General features: G+C 66.7%; 1 protein-coding gene across 6 annotated transcripts; it reads left to right on the plus strand.

The window, feature by feature from the left end:
* Positions 1 to 213: 213 nt before the first annotated feature.
* On the plus strand, positions 214 to 24,371 carry APC2 (APC regulator of WNT signaling pathway 2). Of its 6 annotated transcripts, none has more exons than XM_044753585.2 (15): positions 214 to 317; positions 6,745 to 6,903; positions 7,079 to 7,169; positions 7,304 to 7,484; positions 8,460 to 8,568; positions 8,673 to 8,789; positions 9,873 to 9,950; positions 10,150 to 10,248; positions 10,828 to 11,218; positions 11,816 to 11,911; positions 14,418 to 14,557; positions 14,850 to 14,927; positions 15,069 to 15,185; positions 15,576 to 15,790; positions 17,043 to 24,371. In XM_044753585.2, exons 1-15 carry the CDS (start codon positions 264 to 266, stop codon positions 22,030 to 22,032), a joined length of 6,915 nt encoding a protein of 2,304 aa, XP_044609520.2. In that variant the 5' UTR covers positions 214 to 263; the 3' UTR covers positions 22,033 to 24,371. The 6 variants fall into 6 exon arrangements, with proteins under 6 accessions (XP_044609520.2, XP_070347718.1, XP_070347719.1 ...); XM_070491617.1 differs by having other exon boundaries at positions 8,676 to 8,789; XM_070491618.1 differs by lacking the exon at positions 214 to 317 and adding an exon at positions 3,794 to 3,928.
* Positions 24,372 to 24,927: the final 556 nt, after the last annotated feature.

Below are 24,927 nucleotides of genomic sequence, written 5' to 3' on the forward strand. Positions count from 1 at the left end.
CCCCCACCGCCCTCTCTAAGGATCTCCTCGCACCGGCCCCCCAGAGTCCTCAGTCCTACGAGACTCCCTCCCTCTGCCCCTGCGAGGTCCCTCAGACCCCTCTCACTCGCCTCCCTCCTGGAGGAGTCCCCACCCCAGCCCCGCAGTGTGACCCCTCCCCGCCGCTCGCTCCGCGCAGGCGCAGGGCGGCCCGGGCCCCCCCACCCCCCCCACGCGGCGGCCGAGGGGCGGGGCGCGGGCTGGTCCGAGGCGGCCGCGGCTCCATGGGGCTCCTGGGGCTGCTGAGCCTGCTGCACTCGGCCTTCTTCGGGGACCAGGTAGGGCGCGGGGGTCCCGGCCGCGGGCGAGGGGTCCGACCCTGGGCGCGGCTGGGGCGGGAGAGCCGCCGCCCGGGATAGGGTGCGGCCGCGGGAACGGGGGCCCCGGCGGCGGGGGGCGCACGGGCACGCGCACCGAGGCTCCACGGGTCTGGGGTCTCGCGCAGTCGCCGTGGAGACCGTTGCCGGGGAAACTGCCTCACGATGCTCGCGGGGCTGGGGGCCCCTCCCCCGCGCCGCGGTGACCCGCTCCCCCCGGTCTGCGCAAGCGCGGCCTCGCCAGGCTCGGCCCTCGGCCTCTGAGGGGGACCCCCGAACTCCTCCCCATGTCGCGGACGCGGAGACCGGCTGGGGCGGTGGGGGCTGCGGCGGGGGCGCGCCGTGCTAGGCTCTGGCCCCCACAGGCGGGTAGGAGGGCCGGGCCACGCCCTGCACCTCTCTGGGCCTCAGTTTCCCCTTCTGGGCGCCGATCGTATGGCCGACTCCGACGTTCGCTGAGGCTGACGTTCATAACAATACCCCACCGGGCCCGAGCGCTGTGCTGGCCTCCATAATCGTCTGAATCCTGGGGCTGTAACATCCCCTACGTAAGGGGAAACTGAGGCTGGGGTGCCGCGGGGCGCCCAAGGTCACGCCCCGAGCGGGGCCGGAGCCGGAGCGCGGGGCCGAGGCGCCCGCAGGGTACGCGGCTCGGAGGCCGCAGGGAGCTGTCCGCGGTGCTGACGGGGCTGCTCGCCCGCCCCCCAGCCCGGGGAAACTGAGGCCCAGAACGGTGGTCGGGGGACCCACTCGGGTCGGGATTCGGGGGCGCGGCCTACACCGGCCGCCCCACCCCTCCCCCACCTCCAGTGGCAGTCCTTCCTCACCGGTCAGGGCCCTGCCCGGTCACCCAGCCCTCACCCCATCTCTGTGTTCGCGAGATGACCTGGTGCCTTCCTGCTCCCCTCTGACCCCCACCCAGCTCCGAGTGAGGGGGCCGCCCTGACTCCGCCCCCAGCCCCTGGCACAGCGGAGGCCCCGTGGGGAAGGGCGGGGCACCAAGGGCGCACAGACACCCGAGGTGAGGCTCAGAAGGCCGGAAGACAGTCCTGAGTGACCCTACAGTGTGACGCCCACGTGCTGGGAGGGCGGGGGAGGGGAGGGGAGGGTCTCGGGGTGGGGATGAGGGGAAGCGAGCCCGTGATTCCACTTTCCCATGCAGAACCCGGCAGCGGTGGAGGATGCAGAAGATACCAGGGAGGGAGACCAGGAAGGGGCCCCCCACTGGGCCTGGGCACTGTGCCATGGGGCGGGGGAGCTGTCTCAGCCCCCTGGAGATTGGGCTTGGGGTCTTGGGGGGCTGTAGGATTTCCCGAGGCTCTTGTGGTTCTAGAATTTCCAGTGATGTCTGAGTCTGGCTGTGGCTCAAAGATTTACAGGGTCAAGGATTTTGGGGGGGTGTCAGGGATGTGATGTTCCAGAGGCTCGAGGACAAGGCCATCTGGCCTTGGGGTCTCAGCCCCCATGTTCCCCCAGGCTTCCAGGCTCCGGCCACACCCAGATGGGTGAGGAAGGGAGGCCCAGGGACTGGCGAGGCTCATGCGTGAACTGGGGCAACGTGCTCCCTGGTCTGAGTCTCAGTTTCCCCATGTGTATAAGGACAGGACTGGCCATTGCCCCCCCCCCTCCCCGAAGTCACTGCCAGCTCTCAGGTTTGGCTGAGAGGGGTGTGGGGTGGAGTGACATCTGAGACTGGGAGGGGGAGGTGACACTTAGTTCCATGGGGTATGGGTCCACCTCCCAGCGAACAAAACTGGAACCTGAGGCCAGAGAGAGCCATGCCCAAGGTCACACAGGGACATCAAGGTGGGGCTGAAGCCGGGGCCCTGGGCTCTGGTCTCACCCCGCCCCCATACCAGCCTTGCCCAGTCTGCCCTGCTCTCCCGTGGTCAGCTCAGCCTCATGTCTCCTCCTAACCCCCCGGTCCAGCCCCACTGCCCGCTGTACTCCTCGGCCCCACCAGAAGCCCACACCCCTGAGTGGGCGCTGCTCTCTCACGGCTCCAGGCCTTGTACAAGCTGCTCCCTCCACCTTGATCCCGTGGCCAACTCTTATTCATCCTGAAGAGGCCCAGCACGGGTGTCCCCTTCTCAGTGCAGCCATCCTAGCTCCTGAAAGAGCCCCCCTGCCCGTTGCACCTCCTCTCTGAGCCCCACAGGCTGGGGACGGCTGTGTCCCGCTCTGGAGGCTCCCGGACAGTCAGGCCTGAGTCCTCTTGGGGCCCCCAGCTTTGCTGACCAGGACACGAGGCCTCCTGCAGCAGACCCAGCATGAAATAGTGTGGTCCCCGGGCCCTGGGCTGCCCCTCCTGTCCTTCGTCGCACCAGCCCTCACAAAGGCTGCCGCCACCTCCCCATTTTCTAGAGGAGCAAACTGAGGGTCTCACAGGGAACAATTTGCCCTGGCCTCCGCCCCAAGATAGGACAGAGGCAGGCCCCAAACCCGCGTCCCCTGGCCCCAGCACCTCTTTCTCCATCCTGCACGCACGAGTGCACCTGTCGGCAACAGGAAAGTCTGAGCCACAGCTGCAGGTGTGGGCTCTGGGTGTTAAACCCTCAAGTGGCCTCGGGGGACCCATCGAGAATCTGAGACAGCTGGGGACCCGTACTCTTGGGACCCCAGGCCCTTCCCTCCTCTGACTTCCCCCTGTGAGGGTGAATTAGGGGTGCGAGGAGGGACAGAGACACAGGGTGACAGAGATTGAGAGGCCGAGGGACAGAGGAACGTGGAGAGGATGCAGAATCAAGGCAGATGCCCAAGAAGGAGCTGACGCTCTGCCAGGGAGACAGGGAGAAATAGGGAGAAATGCAGAGTCCCGGGAGCTCCCACTGTGCTGCCCATCCCCCACACTCATCCCCACCCCACCCCCCCGCCCCCTATGCCAGCCAGGACCCTGGAAGGTCCAGCCTGCATCCCGAGTGCTATCCCGCCCTGACCCATCCGCACAAGGCCGGACAGATCCGTGGGGAGGGGCTTCCTGCCGCTCCCCGGGAGCTTCCCTCCCCCCTCCCCTAAGATTCTGATGTAACACCCAGAACTGGATATTTTACTCTCAAATTCTGCGGATCCAGCCGCGGGAGATTCTAAGAGGCCATTCCACCTCAGAATGGGGTGGGGGACACGGGGTCGTGGTCCTCGGGGCGCCCCCTTCCCGTGGTGGGGGTCACCCCCCTGCACACGCAGCCCCTGGACCCGCGCGGAGGCCCCGACGCCCCGCAGCCGCCGCCGGTCCCCGCCCCGGGCCGCCATTGGCTGTTGCCATGGCACCAGCCCGTCTTCCCGCGCCGCCATTGGCCGCTGCGTCTGCATCCCGCATCCCCGCATCCTCCCCCGCTCGCGGTGGTCTCGCCCAGCGCCTGGAGCCGCGGCGCCGCCTGGCCAGGCCCGGACTGGGCTTTGTCCGCCCCAGAGCCCCCCGCCCGTGCCCCTGACACACCGGAGCCCCGGAGCCCACGCCCCGCAGCCGCCCCCGCCCAGGAGGGCCGGGATCTGGGCGGGGCCCGCGGAGCTGCGCCGAGGGAGGAGGACCCAGGCCCACGGCGCCCCCGCCAGCCCAGCCCGAGGGAGATAAAGTAAGCGGGCGCGCTTCCCTGGGGGGAGGGCAGGGGGCGCGGCCGCTGCCTCTGCCGGGGTTCTCCATCCCAACACACTCTGGAGCCTCTGTTTCTCCCGGGTGGAGCCCCAGGGGGAAACTGAGTCCCAGGGAGGTGGACGTCTGCGGCGCTGCAGCCATCCCCCGCACACACCCACTTACAGGCTTCAACACCCGGAGCCCCCAGGGTCTGCGGGCAGGCCTGCTGTGTGTCTTGGAGGCTGGTGCTGTGCCTCTCTGGGTGTCCATTGGATTAGAGGAAAGGGAAAGGCCCCCATGGGCCACGCCTGTGCCTGCCTCCCCTGAAATGCGTCCACTCACTACTCAATCAGTCGAACCCCCAGCTATTGGTGCTTTCCTGTCGGTGATGGCGAGCTCTCAGGGAGGCCCCTGATGCAGCCTGGGGTGAGGGGCAGGCAGGAGGGCTTCCCGGAGGAAGCTGCGCCACCGGAGGGATGGCAGGTGTCAGGAAAGGTGCTCCTGGCAGAACTGCGTGTCAAAGGGCTGGAGGAGGAGTTGCCGGGAGGCGGGGAGGCAGGGGGTGTGTGGAGGATTGCGTCTTACGCTGAGGGCGCTGGGGAGCCACAGGCAGTATTGGAGCAGGCGAGAGATGGACTCCGACCAGTGACTTTCAAAGTGGCAGGAGTGTGGGGAGCTGGGGGAGGGAGGGTTCAGCTGGGCAGAGCTTGAGGGGCTGGTGGGAGTGTGGAGTTGCGGACCCAGGCGGGGATGAGGGGACACCTGGTGGGGCGCCTGCTGCCAAGCTCAGTCTGATGGGGATGCAGGAGTGACCACTGGATGTGGGGGGGTGAAGGTGTCCCCGGCTTGGCCTGGGCCATTGCATAAGAGCCCGTGAGGGTGGCCTGCGGGGAGGGGCTTGTGCAGCCCGGGGCAGGGCTCTGGGGTCTGGGTTCAGGGAGTAGGAGGGATACCCAGGTAGTTGGCGCTTCTCGTGCCTCCCCTGGTTGGGCACAGTATGGTGGCCTCAGCCAGGACACAGGGCTCCAGCCAGACCCCAGGGATCTGGTCACAACCCCGGGCCTGATCCCCAGCTGTGACCCCCAACTAAGCCTTGGGCGGGATCCGTATGGGGTGGGAGGTTCAGGCTGTGGTCCCCAGGCGGCCAGCCTGCCCCCCTCAACACGCTGTCTCCCATTCTGCCATCGTGTCTGCCTTGGAACCTGTGGTTTGCACCGTGACCACAGTCTCACGTCAGCCCATGACACTGGGCTGGCAGACCGAGTTCTCCCCATTCCTCAGACGCACCAGCCGACGCCTGCAGAGGGGGTGGGTCCACGCGCCTCCAGTGCACCCTGGATTTCAGAGCACTTCCTGAGGGCAGTGTCTGGGTTCCAAGCACGCCTCATCTGCCCCCTGGCCTCAATTTCTCCCTCTGGGAACAGCCTAATGGTGGCCCCTGCGACTCAGAAATGTGACAAGGAGGTCAGATGACAGGGCCAGGCATGCAGTATGTCCTCCAAGTGGGTTAGGGTGGCCTGACCCCATCCCCCACCTGGGGCCAAGCCCCTCACCCCTACTCCAGACCCAACTGTGCCCGAGGGTTGTTGGGGGGGGGGGGCTTCTGCGGGTAGGAGAGACAGGAGAATAAATAAGCAGATGAATGAATGAGTGTGGCCAGGTGGGGAAGGGAGGGGGCAGGAGCAGGTGCCCCCCACCTGCCTCCCATGGGCAGGGGGGTGCTGGCTGATTTGGGGAGGGGGCTCCTGGGGAGGAGGTGGCGGAGGGGATGGGCTGCCATTGGTGCGCCTCAGACAAAGGCGGAGGGAGGGGGTGAGCGCTGATGGGAAGGGAACAAAGAGGGAAGGGGGGCCGGGGGGGAGGCTAGACGGCTCTGGCGGGAGAGCCAAGCCGAAGGAGGAGGCGCTGGCCAGCTGGACAGAGGGAGGAGGCTGGCCTGATCGAGAAAGGACAGGCAGACACACAAAGAAGCAGACGGCGGTGGCCGAGCCCGGGGGATGGGGCATGGGGTGCCGGGGGCCGCAGGGGTTTGCAGAGGGCTGACGGCAGGGGCGCCAGGCCACACAGGTAGCTACTCCAGTCCAGCTGCTGACGGAGGGGATGTGGGGGCTGCAGGGCGTCGGGGTTCCCAACCCCTAGGGTGACAGTGGTGAGCTTGGGTCCATCTGTCCCGCTGTCCAGCTGCGGGCGGCTCCGCCATCAGCCTGTCCATTGCTTCCTTGGAGCCTTCATGGCATTCTTATTGTCCGTCGGCCGGGCCAGCTGGCGGCCTGTCCACCCTGCCTCCGGGCAGCTGCGCTTCTGCAGGGGAGGGCCTTGGCTGTCCATCCGTCCGTCTGTCTGCCTGTCTCTCTCTCTCTGGCTGTGAGTGTGTCTGTGAGCCTGGTGGCATTGGGCTGGCCAGTTCATGTGCTGATTTAGACCGTCAGGGGTTTGTCTGTCTGTCTGTTTGACTGTATGGCAGCCTGTCAGCACGCGTGTCTGGAAGCCTGGCGGTGAGGGCAGACGTCTGTCTGTGTCTGTCTGTCGGTCACTTGGGCATTTGGGCCATCTGTGTGTCTGAACACCCATCGGATGGCTCTGCCCCTCTGTCTCCCGTCCTCTGTCTCCCGTCGTCCCTACCTATGCCTGTCACTCCATCTGCCACGCCGTCTGTCCCCCGGATTCCCTGAGCCAGCACTGTTCTGTCCGCAGCGGTCCACACCAGCCACTCCTGCCTGTGATCACCCCCAGGGTTGGGTGTGAGGGCTGGGGCTTAGGTCAGGGGCTACCCCCTCCCCAGACCCTCAGGTGAACCCTCTGACCCTGTGGCCTCAGACGCTGCAGGAGCTGAAGATGACGAGCTCCGTGGCGCCCTACGAGCAGCTGGTGCGGCAGGTGGAGGCCTTGAAGGCCGAGAACAGTCACCTGAGGCAGGAGCTGCGGGACAACTCGAGCCACCTGTCCAAGCTGGAGACGGAGACGTCCGGCATGAAGGTGGGGGTGGGGGCTGGGGCGGAGGACATGGGCTGAGGTCACAGGGATAAACACCAAGGCACTGGACCCAGAGATGGGCAGGCAGGGCCTGGGGCATCCGGTGGGTGGAGTGGCCCCCCAGGCAGCCCAGGGTGGCGGCCGATGCGCCGGCTCTCTCTCCCGCCTTCACCTGCAGGAGGTCCTGAAGCGTTTGCAGGGCAAGCTGGAGCAGGAGGCCCGAGTGCTGGTGTCCTCGGGCCAGACAGAGGTGCTGGAGCAGCTGAAAGGTGAGGGGCCGGCCTGGGGGCCCCCTCTGCACACTGGGGCAACCGCTGGCCCCCCTCCAACCCCCAAAGGGAGCTGGGAGGAGGAGGGCCAGGGTGGGGTGCTGACCTCGCCCTCTCCCTCCCCGCCCACCCAGCCCTCCAGATGGACATCACTAGCCTGTACAACCTCAAGTTCCAGCCCCCAGCCCTGGGCCCCGAGCCCGCTGCCCAGACCCCCGAGGGAAGCCCAGTACACGGCTCCGGGCCCTCTAAGGACAGCTTTGGGGAGCTGAGCCGGGCCACCATCCGGCTGCTGGAGGAACTGGACCGAGAACGGTGAGACCGCGGGAACCTGACCACCCCGGGGCGGCTGTCACGTAGCTCCGCCCCCGCCAGGCTCCGCCTCTGATTGGCCCACTGGCATATGCTCCGCCCACTGAGCCAGCCCCACCCACACCTCGTGAGCCGCCCCCTACCCGCGCGGCTCCCAATGGCTCCTTGGCCTGGTTTCCTGGCCCTGCTGACCTCAGCTGGAGGACAAAGGGGAGCGGGGCATTCCCAGGACAGTGGAAGGCTCCTGGGAGACGTCCCCAGGGGTCCCCGACACTCAGGCGTCACCAGGGACAGGGCTGTGTCCAGTGCCAGGGCTCACAGCCAGGCCTGGAGCCGGAGGGGCTCAAGGCGGCCTTTGTGGAGAGAGGGCTGCAGCCCAAGAAATCTGGGCCCAGGGCCAGCAGAAGGAGGCAGGGTCCGGGCCCCCAGCTCAGCTCGGCCTGGTTGTGTGGGGGTCAGATGGGGCAGTTCCAGAGTGGCCTGGAGTTAAGTTCATGCTCTGCTGTGTGACCTCGAGCAAGTCCCCTGACCCCTCCCAGCCTCAACCTTCTGTTCTGTAAGATGGGAATAGCAGTGCCTCCCCACAGAGTTGTTCAGAAGGGACAGTCTGTTGCACCTGGAGCAATCTGAGCCTGAAGCTTGCATTTGCGTAGGGTAGAAAGAGAGTATTAGCAAGTGTGGGAGAGGTGTTAGTCCGAACATTTCCGCCCCCGCCCAGAATCTTTCTCCAAGGACCAGAATTTACAAAGGCATTATCTTTTCTCCTTTTAATTAATTTTCTGCACCCCACCCGATTTATCCTGGCCCCACCCCCACCCCAGTGCCGCCGGGAGCGCCGTGGGTGAGACTTTGCCACACTGTCTATTAAACTTGCCACACCGTAAGCGCCCAACAAGTGATTACAAAAATAAAAGCACCGCATATTGATGGCGCCCCTCTGGGAGCCCGCCCCCACCGACCTGTGCCCCCCACCCCCAGGTGCTTCCTGTTGAATGAGATTGAGAAGGAGGAGAAGGAGAAGCTCTGGTATTACTCGCAGCTGCAGGGCCTGTCCAAGCGCCTGGACGAGCTCCCGCACGTGGAGACGGTGAGCGCACGGGGGTGCCGGGGAGGGGGGTCGGCCGTGCCCGGGAGCGGCGGGGAGGCCTCAAGCCGGGCGCCCCCTCACCGTGGCCCGCCCGCCTCTCCCAGCAGTTCTCGATGCAGATGGACCTGATCCGGCAGCAGCTGGAGTTCGAGGCCCAGCACATCCGCTCGCTGATGGAGGAGCGCTTCGGCACCTCGGACGAGATGGTGCAGCGGGCGCAGGTGCGGCGGGGCGGGGCCGGGCGGGGGCGGGGCCGTGGGGCTGGGGGGCGAATCAGAGCGCAGAGACTGCTGTGGGCGGGGTCTCAGGTAATGGGTGGAGTTATTTGCCTGTGGGCGAATCAGAGTGCAGAGACTGCTGTGGGCGGGGTCTCGGGTAATGGGTGGGGTTGTTTGCCTGTGGGCGAATCAGAGCACAGAGACTGCTGTGGGCGTGGTCTGGGGCAATGGGTGGAGTTATTTATCTGAGGACGAATCAGAGCACAGAGACTGCTGTGGGCGTGGTTGGGGCAATGGGTGGGGTTATATGCCTGTGGGCGAATCAGAGCACAGAGACTGCTGTGGGCGGGGTCTGGGGCAATGGGTGGAGTTATTTATCTGAGGGCGAATCAGAGCACAGAGACTGCTGTGGGCCGGGTCTCGGGTAATGGGTGGAGTTATCTTCCTGTGGGCGAATCAGAGCACAGATTGCTGTGGGCGGAGTCTGGGGCAATGGGTGGAGTTATTTATCTGAGGGCGAATCAGAGCACAGAGACTGCTGTGGGCGGGGTCTGGGGTAATGGGTGGGGTTGTTTGCCTGTGGGCGAATCAGAGCACAGAGACTGCTGTGGGCGGGGTCTCGGGTAATGGGTTATCTTCCTGTGGGCGAATCAGAGCACAGACTGCTGTGGGCGGAGTCTGGGGCAATGGGTGGAGTTATTTATCTGAGGGCGAATCAGCACAGAGACTGCTGTGGGCGGGGTCTGGCTCAGGAGGCGGAGCCAGAGCGAGAGCTGTTTGTGGGTGGAGCCAGAGGAGGCGAAGGGCAGAGCTAGGGGGACAGTGGGCGGGGCCGAGTCTGAACCAGCCCTGGGCGTTGACTCAGGGCGGTGGGCGGAGCAAGACAAGGAGTGGGCGGGTCTGGAAGGATGGGGCGGGGCCAAGTAAAAAGTAGGTGGGGCCTAGTGGGGGCGGGGCAAAGTCAGGGAGTAGATGGACCTAGAAGGGTGGGGCGGGGTCCTGAAAGTGGGTGGGGCCATATAAAGGATGGGCGGAGTCAGAGCCAGGGGCGGGGTCAGCCCTCGCATGCGCGTTGCTCCCTTGCAGATCCGCGCTTCGCGCCTGGAACAGATCGACAAGGAATTGCTGTCTGCGCAGGACCGGGTGCAGCAGACGGAGCCCCAGGTACCAGAAGGGGCGGGGCCAGGGCCCTAGGGGGTGTGGCGTCCCCAGGCAGGGGGGACCCCCAGAGCCCTACCCAGGGTGCAGGCATCCGTCTGCAGCCCCCACCACATGGTCAGGGGAGTGTGGCTGGTATCAGCAGCCTGGGCACTTGGTGGGGTGTTCTCAGGCAGAACCCCCAAGTATGGCATTCTCCCCACAGGCCCTGCTGGCGGTGAAGTCGATGCCACTGGACGAGGACACCGAGACTGAGGTCCCCACGCACCCTGAGGATGGTGCCCCTCAGCCGGGCAACAGCAAGGTGAGAGGGAGTCCAGGTGGGGGGCGCTGAGCGGCAGGGGTGGGAGCGGCCAGCTGGGTTGGGATGTGCAGTGAGGTGGGCCCTGCACCCCTGCCGCTTGTGGAACCCCCTCCCTCCCCATGCCTCCATCCAGCGTCCCCAGGTGTGGGAGGGCCACCTGGGGAGGGGCTCCTGGGGAGGCTTATGGGGCCAGCACGCGGTCTGGGGCCTGGCGAGGTGGTTGGGGACACGGGTCTGTATGTCTGGGAGGCAGTCTAGACTGAGACGAGGGCCCGCCCCTAGGATGAAGCCAGTGGGGTGGGCATTTGGCCTTGATGGGCTGGGGGCATCTCCGCAGTGACCGACCCACCCAACCGTCTCCTCCGATGTGTGTGGTGGCCCCTGAGGGGATGCATGGTGAGGGCAGTGGGGGTGAGAAGGCAATTCTCCTGGGCTGGGGGCACAGGACTCCCACCGCGTTTAGGGGGATCACCAGGGGTGTGGGGGGGATGCCCCTGGCTGGGGAGGGTAGGAGGGCTGGTTGGGGCCCCGTGAGCCCGGTGGGGTTCCGCACCCTGACTCCATCCCCGCCCCTCGCAGGTGGAGGTGGTCTTCTGGCTGCTATCCATGCTGGCGACGCGCGACCAGGAGGACACGGCACGCACGCTGCTCGCCATGTCCAGTTCTCCCGAGAGCTGTGTGGCCATGCGCCGCTCGGGCTGCCTGCCGCTGCTGCTGCAGATCCTGCACGGCACCGAGGCCGGGGCTGGGGGTCGTAACGGGAACCCCGGGGCACCGGGAGCCAAGGACGCGCGCATGCGCGCCAACGCGGCGCTGCACAACATCGTCTTCTCGCAGCCGGACCAGGGCCTGGCGCGCAAGGAGATGCGCGTCCTGCACGTGCTGGAGCAGATCCGCGCCTACTGCGAGACCTGCTGGGACTGGCTGCAGGCTCGGGACGGCGGGCCCGAGGGGGGCGGCGCCGGCGGCGGTGAGTGCGCGGCCTCGCCGGCCACCTCCTTGCAATGGGCGCACAGCCTGGGCTTCCCGGGAAACAGGGCGCCATTGGCATCAGTAACAGCGGCCACCGGCCTTTGCTGTGCACCTTGTCTGTGCCACGTGCCGGCTGAGGCCTTATGGGGACCTTGTCCTGACAGATGGGCAGAGAGATAGCCATGGGCGACCCTGGTTGTGCCTGATGCAGGGCAGGTGCTCAAGAAACAGTGACTAAGCGCGTGGATGGATGTGGGTAACACGAGAAACTGGGCGCAAACTTTGAGATTCCTAGTTTTTGCAGCTGATTGCAAAGTTAACCGATGACAAAGGTACCCCCTAAAGATGCTGAGCCCCAGGCACAGCCTCGCCTCCCTTCGCACCCGGAGTGAGGCAGGCCCCGCCCTAGTCATTTCAGAGAGATTGGTGCAGGAGGCCAGCTGGTCTGGAGGGCCCCCCGCGTGCCCAGCATGCGCCGTTTGCAAAGCTCTGAGGTCTTTGCAGGCCTGCAAGGTGAAGGAGGCAGGGAGGGGCAGGGACCCCCCAGGGACATTCCTGGAGTGGGAGGGCTCTGACCCCATCCCCTCGCCCACAGCCCCTGTCCCCATCGAGCCGCAGATCTGCCAGGCCACGTGTGCCGTGATGAAGCTGTCCTTCGATGAGGAGTATCGCCGGGCCATGAACGAGCTGGGTGAGTGTCCCCCTCGTCTCCTCCGTGAGTTGCCCCCTGATTTGGCCCCGAGGCCCAGAGCAGGCTTTCAGCCCAGATGGTCCTGGGGCTCCAGGGACAGGCAGGCAAACAAGCCAGCTTAATCCACGGAATGGGACCTATTGGGTGGTTTGGGGGAGGGGTGACCTTGCACAGTTCCAGCTTTGGGAGCCTGACGACATCTCTTTTTCCATATAAAGTCATTGGAACGTGGACCAAGGAAATACCAATGGCCAAAATTCATATCCATCTGCTCAGTTTTCCTCGAATTATTACAAACTGAGAGAGTACTTCTCGTCCAACAGATGGTCAAACCCTCCAAGGTTCTGTGAGGTCCCCTGTGGTCTGGCTGCCGAGGGAGAGCGCCGTTGGGGCAGCCTTTCCGGAGGGGCGTTTGGCCACACGGGCACTTACAAGAGCGCCCTTTTGAGTCTTTCCTCCCCCAGCTGGGAATTCATCCTCTGCCCGGATTTACCCACAGAAAAACGGGGGAGGCAGCAACCAACCCAAATAAAATGCCCAATTCTGGAAACAACCTAAGTGTCCAACAGGAGGGGACTGGTTAAATGAGGGGCACATGATGCAACCGCTTAAGCTCCCAAGGCGTCGCTGGGCTGCACGACGCGTGCTGAGGCTGCAGTGTAGACACGGGAGAAAAAGCACGGCTCCTGGGCCGCGCTTCCCGCCGGACGACGTGGGGCAGGAAAGGAACATTTCGGCTGTCATTGCATCCCCTCCAACCTTAAACATTCACATTATGAATTTATATCACTTTCATGTTATAAAACAGCGGTTCCCAAAGTGCGGCCCAGGGAACCCCGGGGGTTCCAGAGGCCCTTCTAAGAGGTCCACAAGGTCACGGGTGCGTTGAGCGTAACTGGAGGGCAGGCTCTGCCTTTTTCAGTCTCCTGTTTCTCCAGTGCACGTGCATTCACTGGGGCCTTCGGGACCCTGGGGTTTAAAACCACTTTCATTTCTAGGGTGGTAAATATGGAGGGCTCCGGCCCACATGAATGAGAACTCTTTGGGGTCCTCGAAAAATGCTCAGTGTACAGGGGTCCCGAGACCCAAACGCCTGCACAGCACTCGTGTCTGTGAGGACCCCCCGGCTGGGCTGTCCCTGGTTCCGTGTCAGGCCCGCGCATGGCGCAGGTCCCAGACCTCCCGCCCTCTTGTATGTTCTTCCTTCCCGGGGGCCCCAGGAGCCGAGTTTCCACCTTAGGAAGCATGAAGGCCTTCGAATCTTCCCCCTAAAACTGCTAATAATGTGTTAAAAAGTTTTTAATCATGGTAAAATATATATAACATAAAATTTACCATCTTAACCATTTTAAGTGCACAGCTCACTGGCATGAAGCACGTTCACGCTGTCGTGCAACCATCCCCTCCATCCGTCCCCAGAACTTTCTCATCTTCCCAAACTGAAGCCCCGTCCCCATCAGCGTCACTCCCACCCACTCCCCAACCCCTGGCCCCCATGAGCCCGCTGTCTGTCTGTGGATCTGCCTGTTCCGGACGTTTCACACCAATGGGATCACATACCACGTGGCCTTCTGTGTCTGCTTCTCTCCCTGAGCGTCGTGTGTTCAGGTCTGTCCACGTGCAGCTGTGTCAGGGCTTCGCTCCTTTTCATGGCTGCGTAATATTCCACTGTGTGGGTGGACATGTGTGTGGATCCGTCACCCATCCGTGGACACTCAGGTTGCTTCCACCCTTCAGCTGCTGTGACTCAGGCTGCTGGGAACATGCTGTGCAGGTTTACTTGGGAAGTTTTTGGACACGGGTTGCTAAGTCCCTTCCCCACACTGGCGTGCCCGTCAGCACACGTGCTGGACTGGCCCAGCCCCGAGAAGGCCCGCATGGCCTCTGTGGTCTTTGCTAAGTGAAGAGAGAGAAGGGCTCCCCGTGTTCGGGGGGCAAGTTCTCTCCCTCCTCACGCTGGCCATTCCCCGCGTTCCTTCACTGTCTTGTAAAGTCTCCTAGCTTCCTGGGGGAGGAGAACTGTGTGTGTCACAGTCATCGGCCAGGAGCCCGAGGGCACAGCCCGCCCGGCCCTGCCCGCAGCAGCTCGTGGTCTGCTGGTCTTGGGGGGGCGCGGTTCTCGTTGGGCTGTCAGGGGGTCTCCTTGAGGAAGTGACTCTTGAGCTGGGAGCAGAAGGGGAGCCAGAAACCTGGGCAAAGAACAGGGAAGAACATCCCAGACAGAGGGAACGGCTCGTGCAAAGGCCCGGTAGCTGGAGGAAGCATGAAGCGAGGCTGAGGGCTGCAAGGAGGCGGGTGGGGAGGTCAGAGGATGTCCAGGAGACCATGCGGGCAGGCTGCCTGGAGGAGGTGTCCTCGGAGTTGGGCCTCAAAGGCGGACTTGAGGGGGCAGATGGGGGGCGGGATGCGGGGGAGGAGGCATGAGGGGAGAGGCCGGGAGGAAGGTGGGAGGGGTCTCGGGGGCGCCCGCCCGCCCCCAGCCTGGCGCTCTCCCGTGTCCCCGCAGGCGGGCTGCAGGCCGTGGCGGAGTTGCTGCAGGTCGACTACGAGATGCACGGGATGACCCGGGACCCACTCAACCTCGCCCTGCGCCGATACGCCGGCATGACCCTCACCAACCTCACCTTTGGGGACGTCGCCAACAAGGTGCCCGGGGCGGGCGGGCAGGCTTGGCGCTCCCCCGGGCAGAGCCTCGCTCCACCTCATCCCAGCTCGGAATGGCCTGAGGGCTGGGAGGCTGGGTGTCTGCTGTCCGAGCCTCAGTTTCCTCATCTGAGCAGCAGGGTGACTGTGCTCCCTCCCCTGCGGGGCAAAGATGAGGCTCCGGCTCCAGCACACAGTGGGTGCTCAGTTACTGCGGGACAGAGCCCGAAGGTGGGGGGGCCGCCCTCGTGCCCTGGCCCTGCCCACCATGGTGTGGCTCCCGTGTCACCTGCAGGCCGCACTGTGCGCGCGCCGGGGCTGCATGGAGGCCATCGTGGCCCAGCTGGCGTCCGAGAGTGAGGAGCTCCACCAGGTACGGGGCTGGGGGACCTGTGATGGCGTCTCCCCCCGAGTCTCTGCAGCCCTGCCACATGCGGGGGGTCGAGGGCGGGGGTGTGGGGCCACCTCGGGAGCCCAGGCCCCGGTCCACGTCATCTGCCCTCCGCCCGCCCAGGTGGTGTCCAGCATCCTGCGCAACCTCTCCTGGCGGGCCGACATCAACAGCAAGAAGGTGCTGAGGGAGGTCGGCAGCATGACGGCCCTGATGCAGTGTGTACTGAGAGCCACCAAGGTGAGCCGGGGGTGGAGCGGGGGGAGGGGGGAGGGGAGGGGGGAGGGGGAAGCAGCCCCAGGCCCAGGGAAGAGAGAGCCGCCCCGGCTGTTTAGTGCAAGCCACAGGGCGGGGAGACACTCATGACAGGTGGTGAGTTCTCTGTCTTGGGAGGAAATCAAGCCAAGCACGTACAGCTAAGCAGGTGGTGTGGGCTCACGCAGGCCTGGGGCTTCCACCCTGGCAACCCCAAGACCCCGTGAGGGGCAATTTTATCACGTTTTACTTTGGTCAGACGATGTATCTGGTGCCTTGCCTTCTGGCCTCTGTTGGCACCTCGCCGGAGAGGGCCAGGGGGTGGGCCGCTGCCTGGGCCTCACCGCTGACCCTCTCCCCTCACCCCGTGCCCAGGAGTCCACCCTGAAGAGCGTGCTCAGCGCCCTATGGAACCTCTCGGCGCACAGCACGGAGAACAAGGCGGCCATCTGCCAGGTGGACGGCGCCCTGGGCTTCCTGGTGAGCACGCTGACCTACAAGTGCCAGAGCAGCTCGCTGGCCATCATGGAGAGCGGCGGCGGCATCCTGCGCAACGTGTCCAGCCTCATCGCCACCCGCGAGGACTACAGGTCGGCCCCTGGTCACGGGGGCAGAGGGCATGGGGTATGGACACCCAGATGCGGGCTGGGGCCAGGGCCGGCCGGTCCACTCGGCTGGTCCTCCTGCACGTGGATGTCCCCGATTTGTCCCCTGGGAGTAATTGTCTTAGTATAAGTGTATCCCAAATGTTGCGTGGGATATACTTACACTAAACTTTAACTTATTAAAATGAAAATACGTGGGGGCTGGGCTAGTGGCGTAGCGGTTGAGTTTGTGCAGTCCACTTTGGCAGCCTGGGGTTTGCAGGTCTGGATCCTGAGCAAGGACCTACACAGCACTCATCAAGCCATGCTGAGGCCGGGTCCCACATAAAATGGAGGTGGATGGGAACAGATCTTAGCTCAGAGCCAATCTTCCTCACCAAAAACAATAAAAATAATAAAATAAAATAAAAGAGAGGAAGATTGGCACAGATGTTAGCTCAGGGCCAATCTTCCTCACCAAAAAAATAAAATAGAGAAAGACTGACACAGATGTTAGCTCAGGGCCAATCTTCCTTACATACACACAAAATATAAATAAATAAATAAATGAAAACATTGTTTTCTAAATAATAATAAGTACTTGTTCTTTATTAAAATATTTGCTAAGTAATATTAATAAAGTATACTTATTCTTTATTAAAGTAAGTACTAGATAACATTATGTATTAGTTAATAAATAATATTATTTACTAAATAACGAGTAATGCTTCTGACATATGAAAATACATAACATTTATTTTTATAAGTATATCGCATATATTGCATCAGATATATTTGTGCTAAGGACTTTATTTATTGAAATAAATATAACATTTATTTATTAAACAGCGCTAACAATTAACAAATAATACTTAGCATTTTTAAAAACAAAATAAAACCTGCCTTTAGCATAAGTATATCCCAAATATCAGACGAGCTACACCTGTGCTAAAACGAGATCTACTCAAAGCAAGCCTTATTTCAAAAGTTAGATATGCTCAATTTATTAGTATGACTATTTAATAAATATTTTGCTTGATTCAGTGCATAAAAATTTAGGGCAAGTCTCCCCCATTCAGCATGTGGGATATACTTATGCTGCACGTGGACTCCTCTCTTCTGAAACTGGCTTTCCCTGGGAGCCTTGGGTTGCCCTCGCTGCCCCCGGTCTTGGGGGTGGGGGCGGGGATGGGGACGGGGCTCGGGGCCCGGGTCGGGGGTGCCCACGCGGGCGGCCTCGCTGACGGCGTGCCCTCAGGCAGGTGCTGCGGGACCACCACTGCCTGCAGACGCTGCTGCAGCACCTCACGTCGCACAGCCTGACCATCGTGAGCAACGCGTGCGGCACGCTCTGGAACCTGTCGGCCCGCAGCGCGCGCGACCAGGAGCTGCTGTGGGACCTGGGCGCGGTGGGCATGCTGCGCAACCTGGTGCACTCCAAGCACAAGATGATCGCCATGGGCAGCGCCGCGGCCCTGCGCAACCTGCTGGCCCACCGGCCCGCCAAGTACCAGGCGGCCGCCGCCGCCGTGTCCCCGGGCGCCTGCGCACCCAGCCTGTACGTGCGCAAGCAGCGCGCGCTCGAGGCCGAGCTGGACGCGCGCCACCTGGCCCAGGCGCTCGACCGCCTGGAGGCGCAGGGCCCGCCCGAGGCCGAGGCCGAGGCCGCCGCCAAGAAGCCGCTGCCGCCGCTGCGCCACCTGGACGGGCTGGCCCGCGACTACGCCTCGGACTCCGGCTGCTTCGACGACGACGACGCGCCCTCCCTGGCCGCCGCGGCCGCCACCGCCGAGCCGGCCAGCCCCGCCGTGCTGTCTCTCTTCCTGGGCAGCCCCTTCCTGCAGGGCCAGGCGCTGGCCCGCGCCCCGCCCGCCCGCCGCGGCGCCCCGGAGGCCGAGAAGGAGGCCGGCGGTGAGGCGGCCGTGGCGGCCAGGGCCAAGGCCAAGCTGGCGCTGGCGGTGGCGCGGATCGACCGGCTGGTGGAGGACATCTCGGCCCTGCACACCTCATCCGACGACAGCTTCAGCCTCAGCTCCGGGGACCCTGGGCAGGAGGCGCCTCGGGAGGGCCGCGCCCAGTCCTGCTCGCCCTGCCGGGGGCCCGACGGCGGGCGGCGGGAGGCGGGCAGCCGGGCTCACCCGCTGCTGCGGCTCAAGGCGGCCCACGCCAGCCTCTCCAACGACAGCCTCAACAGCGGCAGCACCGGCGACGGGCCGGGTACTCGTGAGCACACGCGGCCCTGTCAGCTGGCCGCGCTGGCCGAGTACCGCGAGGGGCCCCCGTGCACTCAGGCGCGGCCCAGCCGCCTTGACCTTGACCCGCCGGGGGCCCAGCCCGAGCCAGCAGCCCAGGACGCCGCGGCCGCCGACGCCCGCGTGCGCACCATCAAGCTGTCGCCCACCTACCAGCACGTGCCGCTGCTCGAGGGCGCAGGCAGGGCGGGCTCCGGGCCGCCGGGTGCGGGGTCCCGGAAGCAGGCCTGGCTGCCCGCAGAGGCCCTGAGCAAGGTGCCGGAGAAGCTGGGGGCGGAGGCGGCTGCGCTCTGCCTGTCCCGCTGTAGCTCCCTGTCCTCGCTGTCCTCGGCCGGCCGCCCGGGGCCCAGCGAGGCCAGGGACCTGGACGACAGTGACTCGTCCCTGGAGGGGCTGGAGGAGGCGGGCCCCAGCGAGGCGGCGCTGGACGGGGCCTGGCGGGGGCCGGGGGCCGCCTCCCTGCCCATGGCCATCCCGGCGCCGCGGCGGGGCCGGGGCCTGGGGGTGGAGGACGCCACGCCGTCCAGCTCCTCGGAGAACTGCGTGCAGGAGACGCCGCTGGTGCTGAGCCGCTGCAGCTCGGTGAGCTCGCTGGGCAGCTTCGAGAGCCCGTCCATTGCCAGCTCCATCCCCAGCGACCCGTGCAGCGGGCTGGGCAGCGGCACGGTCAGCCCCAGCGAGCTGCCCGACAGCCCCGGGCAGACCATGCCGCCGAGCCGCAGCAAGACGCCGCCGCCGGCGCCCGCGCCCCCGGGCGAGCGCGAGAGCACGCAGTTCAGCCTGCAGTGGGAGAGCTACGTGAAGCGGTTCCTGGACATCGCCGACTGCCGCGAGCGCTGCCGCCTGCCCTCCGAGCTGGACGCAGGCAGCGTGCGCTTCACCGTGGAGAAGCCGGACGAGAACTTCTCGTGCGCCTCCAGCCTCAGCGCGCTCGCCCTGCACGAGCACTATGTGCAGAAGGACGTGGAGCTGCGGCTGCTGCCGCCGGCCTGTCCCGAGCGGGGCGGCGGGGGTGGCGGAGGCCCCGGCCTGCACTTCGCCGGGCACCGTCGGCGGGACGAGGCCGCTGGCCGCCTCGAGGGGCCGACGGCCGCTGAGCAGGAGCTGGAGCTGCTGCGAGAGTGCCTGGGCGCGGCCGTGCCCGCCCGGCTCCGCAAGGTGGCCTCGGCGCTGGTGCCCGGCCGCCGCGCGCTGCCGGTGCCCGTCTACATGCTGGTGCCCGCCCCAGCCCGCGAGGACGACTCGTGCACTGACTCGGCCGAGGGCACGCAGGCCAACTTCTCCAGCACCGCCTCGCTCAGCGACGAGACGCTGCAGGGGCCCCCCAGGGACGCGCCCGGCGGGCGTGCGGACAGGCAGAAGCCCGCGGGCCGTGCAGTCCCTGCCAGGCAGGTGGTCGGGCACCGGCACAGGGCGGGGGGCGCAGGCCGGAGCTTGGAGCAGGCCCGGGGCGCGAGCAGGAGCCGGGCCGGGCTGGAGCTGCCCCTCCGCCGGCCCCCGAGCACCCACACAGACGGGGATGGCTCCCACGCCGGCCGGGCGCGTGGGGACGGCACCCTGCAGTCGCTGTGTCTCACGACGCCCACCGAGGAGGCCGTCTACTGCTTCTACGGCGACGACTCGGACGAGGAGCCGTCCAGGGCGGCGGCAACCCTGCGGCGGCCGTCCGCCATCCCCCGGGCTGTGAAGAGGGAGCGGCCGGCGGGCAGGAAGGAGGCCCAGGCCGTGCCCAAGCCCGTGCCCAAGCCTGCGCCGCCCGCCCGGGCCCAGCCCAGCCTCATCGCCGACGAGACGCCGCCGCGCTGCTCCCTGAGCTCGTCCGCGAGCTCCCTGGGCGAGCCCGAGCCCCCAGCGCCAGCAGCGAGCCGGCCCCGAGCCCGCGAAGCGGCCGTCACCAAGGACCCCGGCCCGGGCGGCGGGCTCGCCGGCTCCCCCAGCCCAAGGGGCCAGGCGGAGCTGCTGCGGCGCGGCATCGGCTCAGCCCTGCCCAGGCGCCGGCCCCAGGCACCAGCCCCGCGGCGACGCAAGCCCCAAGCCGCCCAGCCGGACGAGCGGCCGGCAGATGGACCCCAGGAGCGCGGCGAGGAGGCAGCGGGCTCAGATCACGCCTCGGACCTGGACAGCGTCGAGTGGCGCGCCATCCAGGAGGGCGCCAACTCCATTGTCACGTGGCTGCACCAGGCAGCAGCGGCAGCGGCCACCGGCGAGGCCTCGTCTGAGTCTGACTCCATCCTGTCCTTCATGTCAGGGCTCTCAGTGGGCTCCACCCTGCAGCCCTCCCCGCACAGGAAGGGGCCCCGGCCGCGGGCGGAGGGCCAGGCCAGCAGTGGGGTGCGGCCAGAGAAACAGGACGCGGCCCTGGCCCAGCGCAGCAGCGGGCCCCGCTCATCCTGTGGCCCGGAGAAGCCACGAGGCGCTCAGAAGACTGTGTCTGGGGTGCCAGCCGTGCTCCGGGGCCGGACGGTGATCTACGTGCCCAGCCCAGCCCCCCGGGCCCCCCCAAAGGCCGCCCCCAGCCCCCGTGCTGCACCCAGGAAGATGGGACCCCCAAGCCCCGCGCAGCCAGCAGCCCCCGCCAAAGCCCCCGGGCTGGGGCAGCCGCGGTCTCGGAGCCTGCACCGGCCGGGCAAGATCTCGGAATTGGTGGCGCTGAGCCCGCCGCAGAGGAGCGCCACACCACCCGCCCGCCTCGCCAAGACCCCCTCGTCCAGCTCTTCCCAGACCTCCCCTGCCTCCCAGCCCCTGCCCAGGAGGTCACCCCCCGCCACCCAGTCTACGGGGCCCCTGCCCGGCCCCGGGTCCTCAGCACTGCCCAAGACGCCGGCGCGGGCCCTGCTGGCCAAGCAGCACAAGACGCAGAAGTCGCCCGTGCGCATCCCCTTCATGCAGAGGCCCGCCCGGCGGGGGCCGCCGCCCCTGGCCAGGGCAGCGCTGGAGCCGGGCCCCAGGGGCCGGGCAGGGGCCGAAGGGGGGCCGGGCGCCCGAGGGGGCCGCCTGGGCCTGGTGCGCATGGCCTCGGCCCGCTCCAGCGGCAGCGAGTCCTCCGACCGCTCGGGCTTCCGGCGGCAGCTGACCTTCATCAAGGAGTCGCCGGGCCTGCCGCGCCGCCGCCGCGCAGAACCAGCCACCTCCGCCTCCACCTCCGCCACCGTCCCCGCCTCCCAGGGCGGCTCGCCCCGCCGCGGCCGGCCCCCGCTGCCCGCCGTCTTCCTCTGCTCCTCGCGCTGCGACGAGCTGCGGGCAGCCCCGAGGCAGGCCCCGGGCCCCCATCGGCTCCCCGCAGCCCCGCCCAGCCCCGGAGAGCGACCGCCGCGGCGCACCAGCTCCGAGAGCCCGTCGCGCCTGCCCGTGCGCACGCCGGCTGCCCGGCCCGAGACGGTCAAGCGCTACGCCTCACTGCCACACATCAGCGTGGCCCGCAAGCCCGACGGCGCGGCCCCCGCACCCACGGCCGACGCCACCCGCCGCAGCAGCGACGGCGAGGCCCGGCCACTGCCCAGGGTGGCCGCACCAGGCACCACATGGCGTCGCATCCGGGACGAGGACGTCCCGCACATCCTGCGGAGCACGCTGCCCGCCACTGCCCTGCCGCTGAGGGGCGCCTCACCCGAGGAGGGCCCGGGCGGCCCCCCGCAGCGCAAGACCAGTGACGCCGTGGTCCAGACGGAGGACTTCGTGGCCACCAAGACCAACTCCAGCACGTCCCCGAGCCTAGAGAGCAGGGAGCCCCCCCAGGTTCCGGCCGGCGGCCCCATCTCCCTGCTCGGCAGCGACGTGGACGGGCCCACCCCTGCCAAGGCGCCCACCGCCGCCACCTTCATCCACGAGGGCCTGGCGGTGGCCGCAGGGGGCTTCCCCGCCAGCCGGCACGGCTCCCCCAGCCGCTCAGCCCGCGTGCCGCCCTTCAACTACGTGCCCAGCCCCATGGTGGCGGCCCCCACTGACTCGGCTGTGGAGAAGGCACCGGCCGCCACCCCCGCCAGTCTCCTGGAATAGTGGCCTGGTCGGCCTTCCAGAACATCCTCTTTGGCCCTGCGGCCATCGGGCGGCCCCGAGGGTGGTCCCAGCGCCCACCCAAGCACCCTCCCCAGCTCGCATGGGCCTCCCATCTCACCCGCAGATGCTTGCTTCTGTGCCACGGGGGCTCCGGAGGGACAGGGGGCCGTGGGCTGGACCTCGAGTCCCAGCCAGGGAGGCCCAGGTGGGCGCCTGCCCCAGCCGGCCCCACGCAGAGACCACCCTCAGCCCCATGGGCCCAGGCCTCAGCCCGGCCTTCCCTCTGGGGAGGCAGAGGGAGGTGACAGCGCCCGCCCGAGGTGGGTGGGGGCCGGGGCTGGGGAGGGTGGCACCATGGAGCGCCTGCCAGAGCCTGGAGGAAGCCGGCAATTACGGCGGCGGCCGGGTAATTTGTTAATGATGGCTTTGCGGGTCTGTCTGCCTCCTCAGCCCCAGCGGGGGAGCCGGGGGAGGGGGGCGGCTGCGCCCGGCAGAAGGACAGCCCCGCCTCCAAGGGCGCGTTCAGGGAGCCGGGGACAGAGAGCCGGGAGGGCAGAGCAGCCTGGCCCCTCCCGCGCCCCCAGGAAGGAACAGGGAGAGCCCGGTGTGTGGACAATGAGAGGTGGCCACCCCATGTCCCTGCTGGTGGCCCAGGAGGGACCACTGCTGAGTGGAGTCAGAACTGGCCTGGTGGGCAGGAGGCTGAGGAGAGTCAGGGAGCCCCCGGGCGCAGAGACTGGGCCCTGGCCTCTCCCTCCGCCCGTGCAGAGGGACGGGGACTTCCCCACGGATGGTCCTTCCCGTCTGTTTCTTTCCTTGGCGACCACGGAGCACTGGGCTCTGCGGCTCCCTGACAGGCCCGTGCCGCTCGCTCCTCCCCTCTGGGACAGCACAGCTGGGGGACGGGTGGAACCCGCGCCTGGGAGGAGGTTTGGGGCCTGGAGCCCCGAGAGCCAGGTCCAGAAGCAGCGGCGAGATGGACGGGGACCACGAGGCCGGGGCAGCCGCTGGGAAGACCCCCTCTCCTGCCCTCTCCCCTGCTGGTGTGTGTGTGGCCCGGGCTCCGCTGGGGGACCCAGGTGCTCGTGCTGGGTCTCGGCCGAGGGCGCCCTCCTGCAGGAAGAGCCAGAGACCTCTTTCCTGCGGGTCCGGCTCCGGGAGCAGCTGCTCCGGGCGGTGGAGCTGCCATCACAGCCCTGCTGCAGACCTGCCGAGGCCGAGACCATGGGAGGAGACCCCCGGCCAGCTCACCCCCCTCTCTGGGAGGAGGGGAGGCGGGGCTGAGTCGGGGGAAGGAGCTGAAGGAGCCCATGTCCCGCCACGTCCCCCACTGTCCCTCCCTTTGCCCCACCCGCATGGAAGGAGCTGCCCCGAGAGCAGAAGTGTGTCCCTGGTGGGACTGTCCTCACTCAGTGGACCCCGAGCGCCCACGGACAGCGTGCTGCTGCCGACACGAGTGTCCCGCTGCCCGGCACCCCCGAGCCGCCCGTCCCGCAGCATGGACGCCAGGGCGGCCAGAGCGCCACAGTGGACCCAGCGGCCGGGCAGGCACCGCAGACGGCCGCATCTCAGCCGGTCCCTGTCACTGTCGCCTTCTGTTCAGGCCGGGACCGGGTGGTCTCCTGAGCTCCTTTTCAGATTTGGGGGCTGCCAGACACTGTCCACCGTCCCACTCGCCACGGACGAGCCGCCCCCGGAACAGCCCGGTGCGGGGAGTGGTGGCAGACCCACCACCAGCTCACCCGGTGCAGCCACGCACTGTGAGACCCTGGGTGGTGCTCCTGCCGCTCTGTGCCTCAGTTTCCCCACGTGGGCCGTGGGGAGAACTTCCAGAGCTACCTCTCGGGCGGTGGTGTGACTGTGAGAGGCCCCTCCCCGCCCCGGGCCCTGGGCAGAGCGCCTTCCTGGAGGGCGTCTCTATGAAGCCTCGATCCCCTGGACGCTGCTCGGCCACCAGGCCATCCGCCAAGGGCACACAGGCATGGGGGCTACATGGGGACCCGTCGGCCTCCGGAGCACTCCTGGGTCAGCCCAAGGGGGACACCTGGCACCCCCAGCCCGTGACCTCGGCCCAAGGGCGATGGACACCCCCCAGCTGGGTCCTGAACTCGGGGCGCAGCATTGCCTCCCCCACTGCCCGTCTGTCACCCAGCCGGCGCCCACGGCCTGAGCCTGGCTGTCCTGGTCTGTTCCCTCCGCCCCCCGCGTCCGTGCCCGCAGTGTTACAGGACAGTGTAAATAGCGACAGCCCCGTCGGCCGCCCCACTATGTGTAAAGCCATTGTCCGCGGGCGGCGGCTGGCGCCGGCTCACCTGCACCTTCAATAAACTGAGCTGTCCCATCGCGCTCCCGCTCTGGCTGCAAACGGGGGGACCGGGTGGGGCCCTGAGGTGGGCTCTGCGGGGACCTCCCACCCCAGGCAGCTCGGCCCCAGGTCCCTGTGCTGACCCCAGAGCCCCGCTCCCACCAGTAGCACAGAAACCAGTGATGTAGCTTTGAGGGGACGCCTGAGGGCAGGTCCAGGGGTGGGACCCTGAGCCTCAGGACGGCACTGGGGGACGGGGCCCCGCAGGGGAAGGTCAGGGCGGGAGGCCGACAGCTCGTCCTCTCTCGGGAGCCCAGGCTGGGCCCCGTCTGACGGATCCCACAGCCAACAGTTCGGTCCTGCCCCCTGACGTGAACCAGACAGACCCGCGCCCGTCCTGGGGGGCACGATGTCTTAGATCAGGCACTCGGGGCCCTGAGGGGTGGCACCACCGGAGACCCCATCTCAGATGTGGGCCCTCCGGGCAGTCACTCCTGACACGGCCACAAGGGGAGAAGGAGGGGACAGAGCCCCATCCTCTTCTGGAACCTCGGGGGGGCCCCAGTTCACACAGAGACGGGCAGAGCCAG

The sequence above is a fragment of the Equus asinus genome, chromosome 20 (assembly GCF_041296235.1).
Source record: "Equus asinus isolate D_3611 breed Donkey chromosome 20, EquAss-T2T_v2, whole genome shotgun sequence".
Lineage (NCBI taxonomy): Eukaryota > Metazoa > Chordata > Mammalia > Perissodactyla > Equidae > Equus > Equus asinus.